Source organism: Sorex fumeus, unplaced genomic scaffold (genome assembly GCF_029834395.1).
Source record: "Sorex fumeus unplaced genomic scaffold, SorFum_2.1 ptg000037l, whole genome shotgun sequence".
In the NCBI taxonomy this organism is placed as follows: Eukaryota; Metazoa; Chordata; class Mammalia; order Eulipotyphla; family Soricidae; genus Sorex; species Sorex fumeus.
The window spans coordinates 47,174,281-47,187,598 of record NW_026606094.1 but is presented as its reverse complement, the minus strand read 5'-3'; the positions used below and the strand labels follow the sequence as shown (position 1 = coordinate 47,187,598).

Below are 13,318 nucleotides of genomic sequence, written 5' to 3'. Positions count from 1 at the left end.
CAGCCAACATGGCCGACCCGAGTTCGATTCCTCCACCCCTCTCGGAGAGCCTGGCAAGCTACCGAGAGTATCTCGCCTGCAAGGCAAAGCCTGGCAAGCTCCCTGTGACGTATTCAATATGCCAAACACAGTAACAAGTCTCACGATGGAGACGTTAACTGGGCCCGCTCGAGCAAATCGATGAATAACAGGAGGACCATGACTGTGATGCATTTGAGATTAAAATTGTTAATTTAACAATTTCACAGAAGAAAACAGTATCTTTTTTTGGTTACTAATGAGTATACCACTTGAAAATTGTAAGTCAAATATAAATATGGTAAAAGCAAAATGTAGAGTATTTTGTTACAACAAAGGTTAGAAAAAGATAAGATGAAAAATTATTTTTACTTTTAAAAAATTCCTAAAGTTAACTAATATTTCAGATACTACACTTGATCTTAGCCAAAAGGCCGAGAGTATCTTGCCCGCACAGCAAAGCTTGGCAAGCTACCCGTGACGTATTCAATATGCCAAACACAGTAACAAGTCTCACGATGGAGACGTGACTGGTCCCGCTCGAGCAAATCAATGAGCAACAGGAGGACAGTGACAGTGACAGTGACTAATATTTCATGAGTGAGATCAAAGTAACAATGTGACCATTAAGCAATATGAAGTCTCTGTATTTACTAATACCATTGTATATTCAAAGATTCCCTTTCATCGAATAATATAAAGCAATCTCAAAGTAAATGGACAATCAAAACTAGGGAGATATTACAATAGTTCGAGCATGTGCTTTGCAAGCAAAAGGTAGTTTGATTCTGGCACCACACTATCCCTAGCACTTCCAGGAGTGATCCCCCATGGGGAAAGACAGGTGTAGATCCTTGCGTTGCCTATGCGAACTCCAACAGGTAAAACAAGTTTACACACAATCAGAAGATTTGGGTCAAGTTTGAAGAGGGAACATTAAAACGTCTATTTTAAGAAATATTTGACCTGAAGTCTAGACGTAGCTGTGTCTACAATATGAAGCCTTCAAAGGAAATGGCCATTGTTCCCAGAGGTGAAAATTGCTCAACATTTTTGGTGGGTGTTCCTCTGACCTGGGGCAGTGCCACTGCTCCACTGCTCGTGGTTTCTTTCCTAGAATGAGGTTCTCCACCACTATGCCCCTGTGGTTTCTTTCCTAGAATGAGGTTCTCCACCACTATCCCCCTGAGGGGGAGTGTCCTCTAAGACGTCTCCTTTTTCTTAGATCACCTGACAGTCTCTTAAGCTGCTTCTGCCTATGGTACAATGTAGGGTAAAGAAAAGTACAATATAAACTGAGCCAATTTCATCGGCGCACCCCAGATGGAGCAGGTGCAGTCACCTACCTACTCCAGATGGAATCCCAGTGACCAAGAGCTTCTACAGGCAATCCCCCCACCCCCTCAGTTTGCAGGTTTCAGGACTAAATCTCCAGGCCACATGGTGGCAGAGGACCCAGGCTGTTTCTCCCTGGGTCCTTGCCTGCCCAGCAGACTGGCTGTCACACCCACAATTTGCCTCCAAGTGCCATCTTAGTGCACCAAAAGCCCTTACCCAGAGACTCTCAACTGAATCCCAAAATGAGTTAGTGCCATACAGAGATGCTTTCGGAACCCAACCATTTACAATCTAGAAATTTACATTTACAGTCTAGAAATTTACATTTACAATGGCAGCCACATGAGCTCTTATGATATTCAAAATGAGCAATGGAAAATAAATTATCTAGTGTCTACCCCTGGCAGGTAGGCTTGAATAGAGGTGGGAAAATTCAAGCGAAACATAATGCCCCAAATTAAAGAGAGAGTATTGGGGAAATTGTCTGCCATAGAGGCAGGGTGAGGACTGGGATGTGTGTGGGGGGGGATACTGGGGACATTGGTGGTGGAAAGTGTGTACTGGTGGAGGGATGGGTGTTCCATCATTATATGGCTGAATCTCAAATATCAATGCTTTGTAACTCTATCTCACGGCAATACAATAAACTTTTTTTTAAAAAAAGTAATGTGGAGCTCATGCCCAGTTCAATCAACTTAATCAATGGCTGAACAAATAGCAGTACTCCCACATTATTAAAATGAAAGAAAAGAAAAGAAAAGAAAAGCACAGAATGATAGTTGAGAGAATGAAAGTCCCATCAAGTCTGGCAATGGATCAGACATGACTTTGGGAGGATCAGTCCTTAACCAAGAAGCTGACCCAGTCTTAGATAAACATTCTATAGAACATTTTTCAGACTTTTTTCATGGCTTTTGTCCCAGCACCTATAAAGTGGGTCAGCATGGCAAATGGCCAGCTTGTCTCTTCATACTTTAGTGCAGAGTTAGGAGGGCGTCCACGTGATGCTTGTGTTAGAGGCAATCAATGTGAAAAATGAAACCAGGGAAACAAATGCATCTGTACTTAGTACATGGCAGAGCTGAGCAGGAGGGATGATATTCAACTTCTGCATACTTGTGCCCATCAATTATTAAAATGTTGAGATCACTTTGTATTTGAAGGTAAGATATTTTTCCATGTCTCCCCAGTGTTCCCCTATAATGTCTGACCCAAAGTGGGTGCTCATTTGTGCAATTTGGACAGTGCCACGAAGTATGTTATATAATGACTTTTATTCCGGCATACTAGATGATAATTGTAGCTGACATTCACTTGGTTCTCTGAGGCCCACGGTAAGTACTTTATAAGTGCTTGTTTATTTACTCTTGTGTCTTACTTAGCCAAGGCTACAGAGCTTCTGAGTGGTGGGAACCGAATTAGAATTAGAAAACCATATACAATAATGATTAAGAAAGGACAACAGGCCATAAAGACTTTACATTGTATAAAAATTTACAGGTTTTATACATGTAAATACTATATTAAATGCATTATAAAATATATATATGTATATATAACTATTAACTCCCTACCACAATTTAATAAATATCTCATTATTATTTGTTTATGAAACAAATGTTTAAATGATTGGGATGAGAAAACTTTGGAATTATCTCAGGCTTCTATTGGCATTTATTTATAAAAAGCACACATAGGGATCTGACCGGTGTATGAGGAACAGGCCACATGATGGAAATTAGGGTATGGTGGGGGATTGATGCAATCTGAACAACCCGCTTCTTAATGCCAATTGTTGCTATGATAACCTGGTCATGGCAGGTACCCCATTAGATGAACCTTTTGTTTTTGCTTTGGCGATACACCGGCGCTACTCAGGACTAACTCCTGACTGCACTCAGGGATCAATCCTGGCAGTCTCAGATGACCAGATGAAGTGCCAGGAATCAAACCTGGGTTGGCCATGTGCAGGCAACTATCATACCTGCTGTTCTATTCCTCCAGTTCTGAATGGATGAATTTTGAGTTAGGCAAAATTTCTTCAAAAAATATTCAGATAAGAATAACCAAGTTTACATTTTCTACCATGTCATTATTATAGTAAAACAATGAAGAGAACATATCTTCTCTGTGCCCCTCAAGTAACATTGACAAGTTATTACAGACATAGTACCCATATCTCTTACTCCCAGTTAGAATGTTGGATGTTGACGTCATGGCATTTGGAGATGGGGCCTTTGGGAATTAGTTTTAGATGAGGTTGTGATGATGGATACCCCATAATGGAATTAGTGCCTTATAATGTAGCCATCTAAGAGCACTCTGTCTCTCTCTGTCTCTCTCTTTCTTGCTCGCTCTCTCTATCTCTCTCTCTCTCATCTCTGTAAGTCAAAGAGGTCTCATCAGAAATTAAGAAATTAAGTCAGCTGATACCTTGTTCTTAGATTTTTTTTTAGTCTTCAGAACTATAAAAAAAATCTTAATATTCCTTAAACCAGGTCTATGACATTTTCTTATAGCAGCACTAGCTGATTAATTCATCTGTATTACCATTTATTCTCATAATAATAGGAAGAAATAGGTATAAGCTTATTAGTATTTTAGCACAGATCCCTGAGAACACCCATTTCCCTTAGACGAAGGCTTCTCTGACCTCAGCAAATGAGAGGTGAGAGGCTGGAGAGGATAAGGGACTGGTGACCATAAAAGTGCCCACTGACATCTCACTCTTATTGCTCTGTAACAGTAACATCTGGGGCAATTTCTTAATGAATCGCAACTGGGGAAAGCCTCGTTCAGACAGTTTTAACATAGAGGATGAGGAATGAAGGGCATTAGGGAAAGTGAGTAAAAGCTCCAATACACTAGGGTTCTGTGAGTCCAATATATAAGCATATCAATGGAACTGAGCTAGTAAATTCCAGATTGAAAAAAAAAGTCATACTATACTTTCATGTTATTCCTTGCAATATGTTTTTCTAATACACCAGAAAAACTATTTGAAAACAAGTTGTTCAGATGTTTTCTTATGATCCTTCACATCAAATAGTTCTTTGGGTCTCTAAGGAGAAGGAGATAAAAACAAAGGTTCTTCATTCTATTTTCAGATAAAGAATCATCTATAATACAACCTCTTTGTTAAAATCTTGCTGATAATTCCAATTTCCCTAGGTGAATCACTGTGATCTATTATGCTTCTCCTTTCAGTACTTTTAGAAAAAGATTCCTGAGGGCAGACAACAAATGAAAGTTGGCAAAGCAGAGTCTCTGCTTCCAGCATCCTAGGCCAATTCAGAAAAAGAAGTTCCTGCTGTTTAATTTAATAAGTATCAGCGTCTAGCTGAAGCCTTCGATCACTGGGCCAGTCATTCTCAATTGGCATAAAAAAAGTGTTTCCGAATGTCTGTATTTCATTTCTGCATGCACATTTAGATGTCCTTCTGCTTTTTCCTAATGCACAAAATAGCACTGTTATGTTGTTATTTCTCTTGTCTGATCCATATACTTTGAATCTTTCATGTAAGAGTTTTACTTATGTTTATGCCATATGTAATTTTTTAATTTTCTATAATTAAACACTTTAAAATGTGTACCACAGTCTGTCTAATAATGGTTGAAATTTCCTCTTCATCCTGGATGGAGGATTTCTCTATCCAGTCCTGCATTTAGAATCAATTTTAAAAACTAGATTAGTTATCATGTCCTGATCCATGGAGTTTATCCTTCAATTATTTTGCACCAATTATATGTCTTTATTTTGTCATCCTAGTAATTCATAATGAATACATAGCACTCATTTAATTTATATATGTATAAATGCATACTTATACATATATACTTACAGTTTTTTTCACCTCTTTTTTTGATCTCCACTGAGTAGTCCTTATCACAGGCAAGAGAACAACTTAGAAATGTGCTTTAGGGACCAGAGCGGGCAGGGCATTTGCCTTGCATGCAGCCAACCCAGATTCAATTCCTGGTATGCAATATGGTCCCTCAAGCCTGCCACGAATGATTCCTGAGCTAAGAGTCAGGAGTAAGCCCTGGGCACCAGTAGGTGTGGCCCACAAACAAAACAAAAAATGTAAAGAAAATGTGTTTTTTAAAAAAACTTTCATCCCGAACCTAAGAAATTCACTCTTCCTTTAATTAAAAACCTTTAAATCAAATTATAACAATTCTCTGATCATACTGTTTCATGGAAAACTGGTTTAAATTGATTTATATTTTTGCATCCATGTACTTTTATTGATTTGGATTATGAATCAACGATCCTCCTTGTAGGAGGGATTTGCATTAAAGGGAAGAAATAATGAAGTTTATTACATACTTCCACCACAGTGTGTAGTAAGCTTTACTTCCATGATATTACAATAAATGTTACATACTTCTGAAAAATATGAAAAATCAACAGAGTTTAGTAAGAAATGTATAGCTAATGCAGTTATTTCAAAATGATAAAATGATAAAAATCCTTATCCCTATGTCCAGTCTTCTTTCCTGCCTATCATCACTTAGCTGAGTGGTCACACAGGAGTAGAACTTCAAGTTTTTATTTTCTGACCCTCTTCTAACCATGAACATAGTTATCTTCTTGTGTTTCCATCATTTTTCATGTGGGAATTCTCTTTGAGGTCATTGAAAAACCTCATGCAAAATCAAAGGCTGCATTGCAAAAGGCATGAGTTTCAATCTCATTTGTCCACTTTCTTTTGGACTCTTAGCAAGCAGCAAAATGACATTAGGGTAAGATCAACCTATAAAACACTGGAAAAAATAAGGTTAGTTGACATTAACCTAGTCACATTCTATATTCACTCAGAAATAGTGTGGGCTTCAGGTCATTGTCAGATAATCTTTCAAAAGAGAATAAAAAAAAAGAATCCAAATGAGAAAAAAAAGTAAAAACCCTGGCCACACCAAGTCTCTAAATATAGCTTTTCCACTTACCTCAATGCAGATAATTCTAAGATATATATATATATATATATATATATACATATATATTTGATTCTATTCATTCTGTTTAAAAGAGAGAGACCACACCAGGGTAAGCAATACGGGGTGGTCAGATGCATAATCTAATGACAGTGTATGGAAGCCACTACAGAAGACGGCCAGAGCTCTCTGCCAGTGAGTGGTGGGGCCAAGCGGCTGATTTCTATGCGGAGTCCACTGATATTTTCCAAGTATGGATTGTGCTTGTTGAAATGAAAATAGAAAATTCAGGTCCAGAGCTCATACTAAAGACTTTGTGTAGTGAATACATAAAACTGTCCGTGAAACTAGAAGTCTGTGTCTATAGAGAAAAATGAGTCGGCATGCGGAAATTCTTTTTAAAATTAATCTTTTGAATAACACTGAACTGATGTCTGGTTCTTGTGATTTCTAATGCCTTGAGACTTGGCTTTTCTGAGCCACTGAATTTGTATGCAGTTACATACTTCTGAAAAATATGAAAAATCAACAGAATTTAGTAAGAAATGTATAGCTAATGCAATTATTCCAAAATGATAAAAGTTCTTATCACTATGTCCAGTCTTCTTTGCTACCAAGCAAAATTGTCCAATTTTGAAATGACTTTAACATTACAGAAATGTGTGGATTCAAATCTGAACCACCTGATATCAGTGAAATGGTGTCTAGAAAGAACCGGTTGTAATAGACATGCCTTACCAGAAAAGTAGAAAGGATATAGAAAAAAAGAAAAACGTTAGTGAGGGAGGGTTTCTGGTTTTTCTCATATGTATTTCAATTATGTGGGTTCTCTAAATTTCTTCTTAGGTTTAGAAGATTGCAGGGAGTCAACCTCTGGGACCATGTCTAACCAATGTCATATTAGTTGCACACTGATAAAAGTGCACCTTGAATGACGTACCCTTTAAAATTTATATATGTCAATGCATTTTGTGTGTGAATTATTTCCTTCAAAATAATTTAGTATAATAAATAATAAAAATAATAATTTAGTAAGTTATTCCTCCCAAAAAAACATGAGAGCAAAGAAATCCCTTTCTTTTCAGTTCTTACTGCTTATAACTATTACAAAATAATACAGATGATTTTTACTTTTAGTCAATTTCCAAAACCCTTGGGATTTGTTTTTTTTATTCAGCACTACTGTGTTTATATTGATGTATTTTCTGTGCAGCATTGTAAATATAGAATACATGGTCTAAATTTTATTGTCATAGACTATGTAGCACTGTAGACACTGTCCTTCCATTGTTCATTGATTTGCTCAAGCAAGTCCAGTAACGTCTCCATTGTGCGACTTGTTGTTACTGTGTTTGGCATATCAAATATGTCACAGGTAGCTTGCCAGGCTTTGCCATATGGGCAAGATACTCTCGGTAGCTTGACGGGCTCTCTGAGAGGGGTGGAAGAATCGAACCCAGCTCTGCCAAGCTGGCCACGCACAAGGAAAATGCCCTACCACTGCTTATTGCTCCAGTCCTCATAGACTATGTATAGTCAGTTATTAGAATGAAAAACTTAAACTATGATAAATGTCCCATTGGCCAAAACAAAATAGTTAGGCTTTTTTAAAAATTCAAGATATTCTTTATGTATGATATGTCAAAATAAACTAAGTAGTGGTTTCTCAAGATTGTTCTGCTTATTCTATTCTTTCAGTATTTCTTAATAATTCAGTCAAACTTAAAATGGAATATAATTAGGATTATAAATGTTTATGTACAAAAAGAGAATATTATGTTGACACATTTAATTGTCTTAAAAAAGTTCTCATTTCAAAGGTTCAAAAATGAATGCTTTTTACTATGCAGCCCCAGATTTGTGTTGCTTTTAAGATACCAAATTAGAAAGATATGGACAGAGTTAGAGATTACTTAATCAGGTTGAACCTCGAACTTTTATTATAGCAGCTCCTATTCTGAAAATTATATCTGATAATGTTCTAAAGTATACACAGAGTTTAGTATATAAAGACACATAGCGCATTCATATAACATGGCACAATGCTTCCAAATATCAAAAAAGGCTTACCCACCCTCTTCAACTGACGTATTTGTGTTCAGAGTATTTTGCCACTCAGTACCTCTGAATTGTTATATGTGAAGAACTGAAACTTTGAGCTGGAATGTTTGTTTTGCATTTTCCTGTGCATAATCACAGGTTAGGGGCATTAATAAAGGGGTTGGTGTATTGGACACTTGTGAGGCCTATTATTTAGGCAGAGTCATGGCAACGGAGCAAAGCATGATGTGGGTAAGTGTGATATAATTCCAACCTATACTGTGTTGAATAGAAGACAATGTCAGCACACACAAGAAGTTAAACATCCAACACTATTTGAATTGATTCTTGTACTTGCAGATGGGAATAGTCCCTATATTAATATTATTTCAAGAAGGATAGTTGCCATTTCTTTCCCTAAACTGTCTACGGAAGTATCGTTATCATCTGTAGATCAAGATGGTGTCTGTCAAAAATCTCACTGAACTGCATTTCAGAGAGTGGAGGAAGCTTTAAATGGTAGTGCTTCAGGGATGTCCACGTGGGTGGGCAAGCATATGTTGCTGCTAAGCAGAGGAAGTGGTACACCAGGATTTCTTCATAAGTGTGAGGTCTTTATAAACTCATCCTCTTGGGAACTATTTTAAATAGAAAGAAAATGACACATGTCCGCAACCAGGCTTCCTAACTATTTGGAGAGGGTTGCCACTTTCCTCAAACATTAGGTTACTGTGGGTGAATTTTCCAAAATTGTCAACAATTCCTTTTTTAAACGTGGTTATTCCTTTCCACATGAGACAGAAGCAAGGCATCATAAGCTATATTTGGTATTGTAGGAGATGTAAGTTATTTTTACTGTGCTGACTCCTACCTGACAGTGGAAGACATATTCTGGTGTGGTTTTCTTAAATTTCATGTTCCAAACCAAGGCTACTCCGTCTGGTTCATGGGGAGCATCCTCATTGTTATTGTAGGAAGCAACCATCAGCTCCGGGTACTAAACAGAAGAGGTGACAAGGATTAATAACGCCAATATGAAAACACAAACTTATGTATCCCTAGAGATACACGCTATATCATATACTCAAAATCACATTTTCTGTTTAAATTGTGACATACTTAATATCAATTCACTGTCTCAACACAAGTGCAATTGGGCTTCTGCCTCCATTGTTCCCAGTGTGCACAATGTATTTGCAAATAACTATCAACCTGCACACATCTCTGAACCTTTATGTATCATTTGATATTTGGTCTATTTTCTCCTGTCTCCTAGGCTTTCATTCAACATTCATCTTCTGATTTTCTTCCTGACCACTCTTCTTAGTCTCCCTGGGTTCTCCTATTATTCACGTTCCAAGTGGGTCTGGTTTCTGTCTTAAATTTTTGTCTAACTTATACACTCTACCTGTATGATCTCTTCTATCCCAACACTGTTAACTAGCATTAACATATAGTTACAATGTTCACATCTATATTCTTCCACTTGAACTCAAGCCTTTCATAGTTATCCATCTTGCCTACTGGCGATTGCCTTAGGTCATCCTATTGACACATCAAATGATGTTCACAGAAAAATGAGCCCAAACTTCTGCACAGAATCAATGCTCTTCCAATATTTCCTATTTGGTTCCATCTATTATTACTCACCTAGCTGCCTAGGCCAGATATTCCATGTTCTTTTCCACTTCTTCTTTCTCACCTCCATGGGATGTGCTACTTCTTCAGTATCTTTCAAATGCATTTTCCCCCTGTTCATCCTTCATTCCTGAGCCTCCTCATTTCATTAGATGAAGGTAGTAGTTTCCTGTTTCAAGGATAGGTCCCACCTTCCCCTATTTCACTTTCCTTCCTTTGCCAATGTGATATTCTAAAGCATACATTTATCTATGCCATTTTTTACTTAAAATACTCTGGTTTTTTCAGGAAAAAATCCAGCCTATATAGAATATTTTATGATCTGTTTATATTGCACTTCTTCCACCTAGCTTCATAATTTATCTCTATCAGCCCCCTATGATTCTGCCTTGCAAGACTGGCTATGAAGTTCATAGGCATAGCTTCTCTACCGATAAGTTTGACACTCACTTTCATTCACTTTAGTTAGAATGCTTTTTCTGTTTTGCTTATATCATTGACTTGCCATTTTAGACTGAATTCAAGCATTAATTCTTCTAGAAAATCCCAAGTATCCTTTTTGCCTCTTATTGACTCCCTTCGCCTTACATATGTTTCCCATGAAAGTGCTTGTCGAACTGTATTATTATATTTTCACACCTCTGTCCTTTACTAGATTAAACTCTTCAAGTATCAGGATTGGTTTTTATTGACTCTCAATAGTAATACTAGCACATTATAAACTTGTACAAAACCCTGTTGAATTATGAATGCTCTTTTTTTACTTCAGTAATTCATGCTCAGTGAAAAACTTTAAATCTAATACTTTTAATACTTTGTTGTCAAACAATGCCAACAGTCAAAGGCATAAGTGCAAAATACACAACCAATGAAATAACAAAGACTGAAAAGTCTGCTCATCCTCCATGAATTCTGTGCTGTGTTATCAAACAAACTAAGGAAGATTTTTTTTTCTTTTTGGGTCACACCTGGCAATGCACAGGGGTTACTCCCGACTCATGCACTCAGGAATTACTCCTGGCAGTTCTTGGGGGACCATAAGGGATGCTGGGAATTGAACCTGGGTCGGTCGTGTGCAAGGCAAACACCCTACCTGCTGTGCTATCACTCCAGCCCAATAAGGAAGAATTTTATGAGTTAGGATGCTTTACATGAAAATGCCATCCCTACTTGGGATTTTCATAAGGCAGCCCCATTAAAAAATTAGCATCAGGATTACAGCATATCATATCATTCTTTTCTCATAACTTACTTTTTCCTTCTTTTTCACCATGTTGCTCACATACGTAACAGGAGATTATTCTTATAAATTTGGATATAATATCTTCCTATCAAAAATAATATAACCTAAGTTGTTCGATTACCTTTTTTTGAGCTCCTTAATCTTAAGCAAGCTGCAGAGAATTACAGTTTACTGGTTGAGGCAGAGGAAGTATAAGCCTACTCTGATAACACATGCATGTGGCTACCAGGGGAAGTAATCATTCTTTATTAGAAAACACTCCTCTGTGGATAAATCAAAGGCCTATTAAAAAAGGCCTTTGATTCAGAGCCCATTCAAAGAAACTAACATCCAGATAAACACATAAGTCTCCAGACTGTCCATCTGAAGTTTAACTATGTCACATGTGAAAAGGCAACTCTATAAACATCAACACGACTACCAAGAGGCCCATGAGCAGCCAGATGTGTCTAGAATAATATTCTACAGCTTTACATCTGTGTCTCATCTTTGGTTCTGACTTGCAGCTTTTTTTTCCCATTAAAGAGATATTTTAAATTATTTTACTTTAAACTATCTTTGTAAAATAAGGTACACTTTAGTAAAATACCAGTAGAATCCTATAGTGTAATTTCTATAACTGGGATTATAAGGCCTAAAGATACTGATTTAAATCATATGCAGTTTTTATGATTTCAAAGTCTCCTCTATAATGTCTTTTTCATTGTTTATTTAAACATGTTTGGTTGACTGGTCATATTTTCCTATTATCCAATAAAAGAAAATGTCTAAACAATTGTTTAGACCTTCAGGACTAAAATTATGATATTAAAGAGAATATGAAACTTATGAAGTCTGTGATTTCTCATAGGGTTTGAAAATATAATAACCAAGGAGATTTTTACAGAAATGACCAGATCTTCTCTCATCTCAGGTGTTTGTTCTGATATAGAAATAAATTCTGACATTTATTGGAGAGGAAGAAACTGACATGCTTTCAGTAGCCATTTTGTGCCAAAAACTTTAGTTACATGATATGTACAACTCAGATGTCTTTGTAATCCTCTAAAGTAGGTAATGATCTTCCCACTTCTAGACAAAGAAACCAAAGGTCTCTGAGTAAGTAAGTGAGTTTACATTATGTTGCTAATGAATGATGAACTGAGAATCATGCCTATAGTCTGGCTTCAGAGGTCATACTTATTTTCTCCCACAAAACAACAACAGCAACAAAGTCAAAAAGACAGTGGGCTATATATAACACAGGACAAGAAGGTTGATATTCTTTAGAAACTCACAATTTCATAAAGGGAGGCAAGGCACATTTACAACTAGAAAACAAACGTTTTACAAAAGAAGAACATGATAACTACTAAGATGGAGGTTTAAGTAAGGTATTATAGGAATCAGAGGAGAGAACGACCATATCTGTTGGGGAGATTTATGACTGGGAAAGAAATTGTAACAGATTTCAAAGCAACAATAGAGATGTGATTAGACTAGCAGAGTACGTTGAGAGGGGAGGATAGCATGGAAAGTGAATACATACTCTTGGGAGCAGATTTCTCTTAGCTAACTTCCTAGCTTGCAGTGAGATTTTTTATTTTTAGAAATTATCTCAGTTCACAGGTGACTAATTTCTTAGGGAAAAAAGAATTAGTGTGCTATTGATACTTGACCCAGATGGGCCAATCACATCTCTCAGTCATTACTGTGTATTTCAAAGCAAGTCACAGAACCTGTGGGTTGACAATTAAGTCACGTTGTGGCAGCATCTTATGGGTGAGGTCCCTCTAGATGCCAATTTCTGCTCTTAGTTCTGGTTCTTTCTCTTTCCTGTGGATTTTCTTAGTAACTTAAGAGTTCTCCAAATAATTATCCATTTCGTTGAACTAGTCAAAGGTAAAGATTCCTTAACTAAAACATTAGAGAAGAATTTGATCTGGGGAAATCAGGTTGTGGTATTTCGCGAGGGAAATTAAATGGAGTGGTTTTAAAATGAAGAAAGGACTACAAATGTCTTAAGATATCGTAACAGAAGTCACTGAAATCCAGAGCACAGAATAATGATTTTAAACTTTACTCTGGAGTAGTCAGAGTCATACTCTCAAGTACTTATGCTAC

At 36.9% G+C, this 13,318-nt stretch overlaps 1 protein-coding gene and 1 pseudogene across 2 annotated transcripts in view; both read right to left on the bottom strand.

Annotated features, from left to right (window-relative positions):
• DYNC1I1 (dynein cytoplasmic 1 intermediate chain 1) overlaps positions 1-13,318 on the bottom strand; it is a 378,224-nt gene that overhangs the window by 112,348 nt on the left and 252,558 nt on the right. For both annotated transcript variants that reach the window (XM_056118121.1, XM_056118122.1), the window contains one exon: positions 9,206-9,331. In XM_056118121.1, coding sequence (XP_055974096.1) covers positions 9,206-9,331 — 126 coding nt within the window. The remainder of the gene's footprint in view (positions 1-9,205; positions 9,332-13,318) is intronic.
• On the bottom strand, positions 353-464 carry LOC130027931 (uncharacterized; annotated as a pseudogene).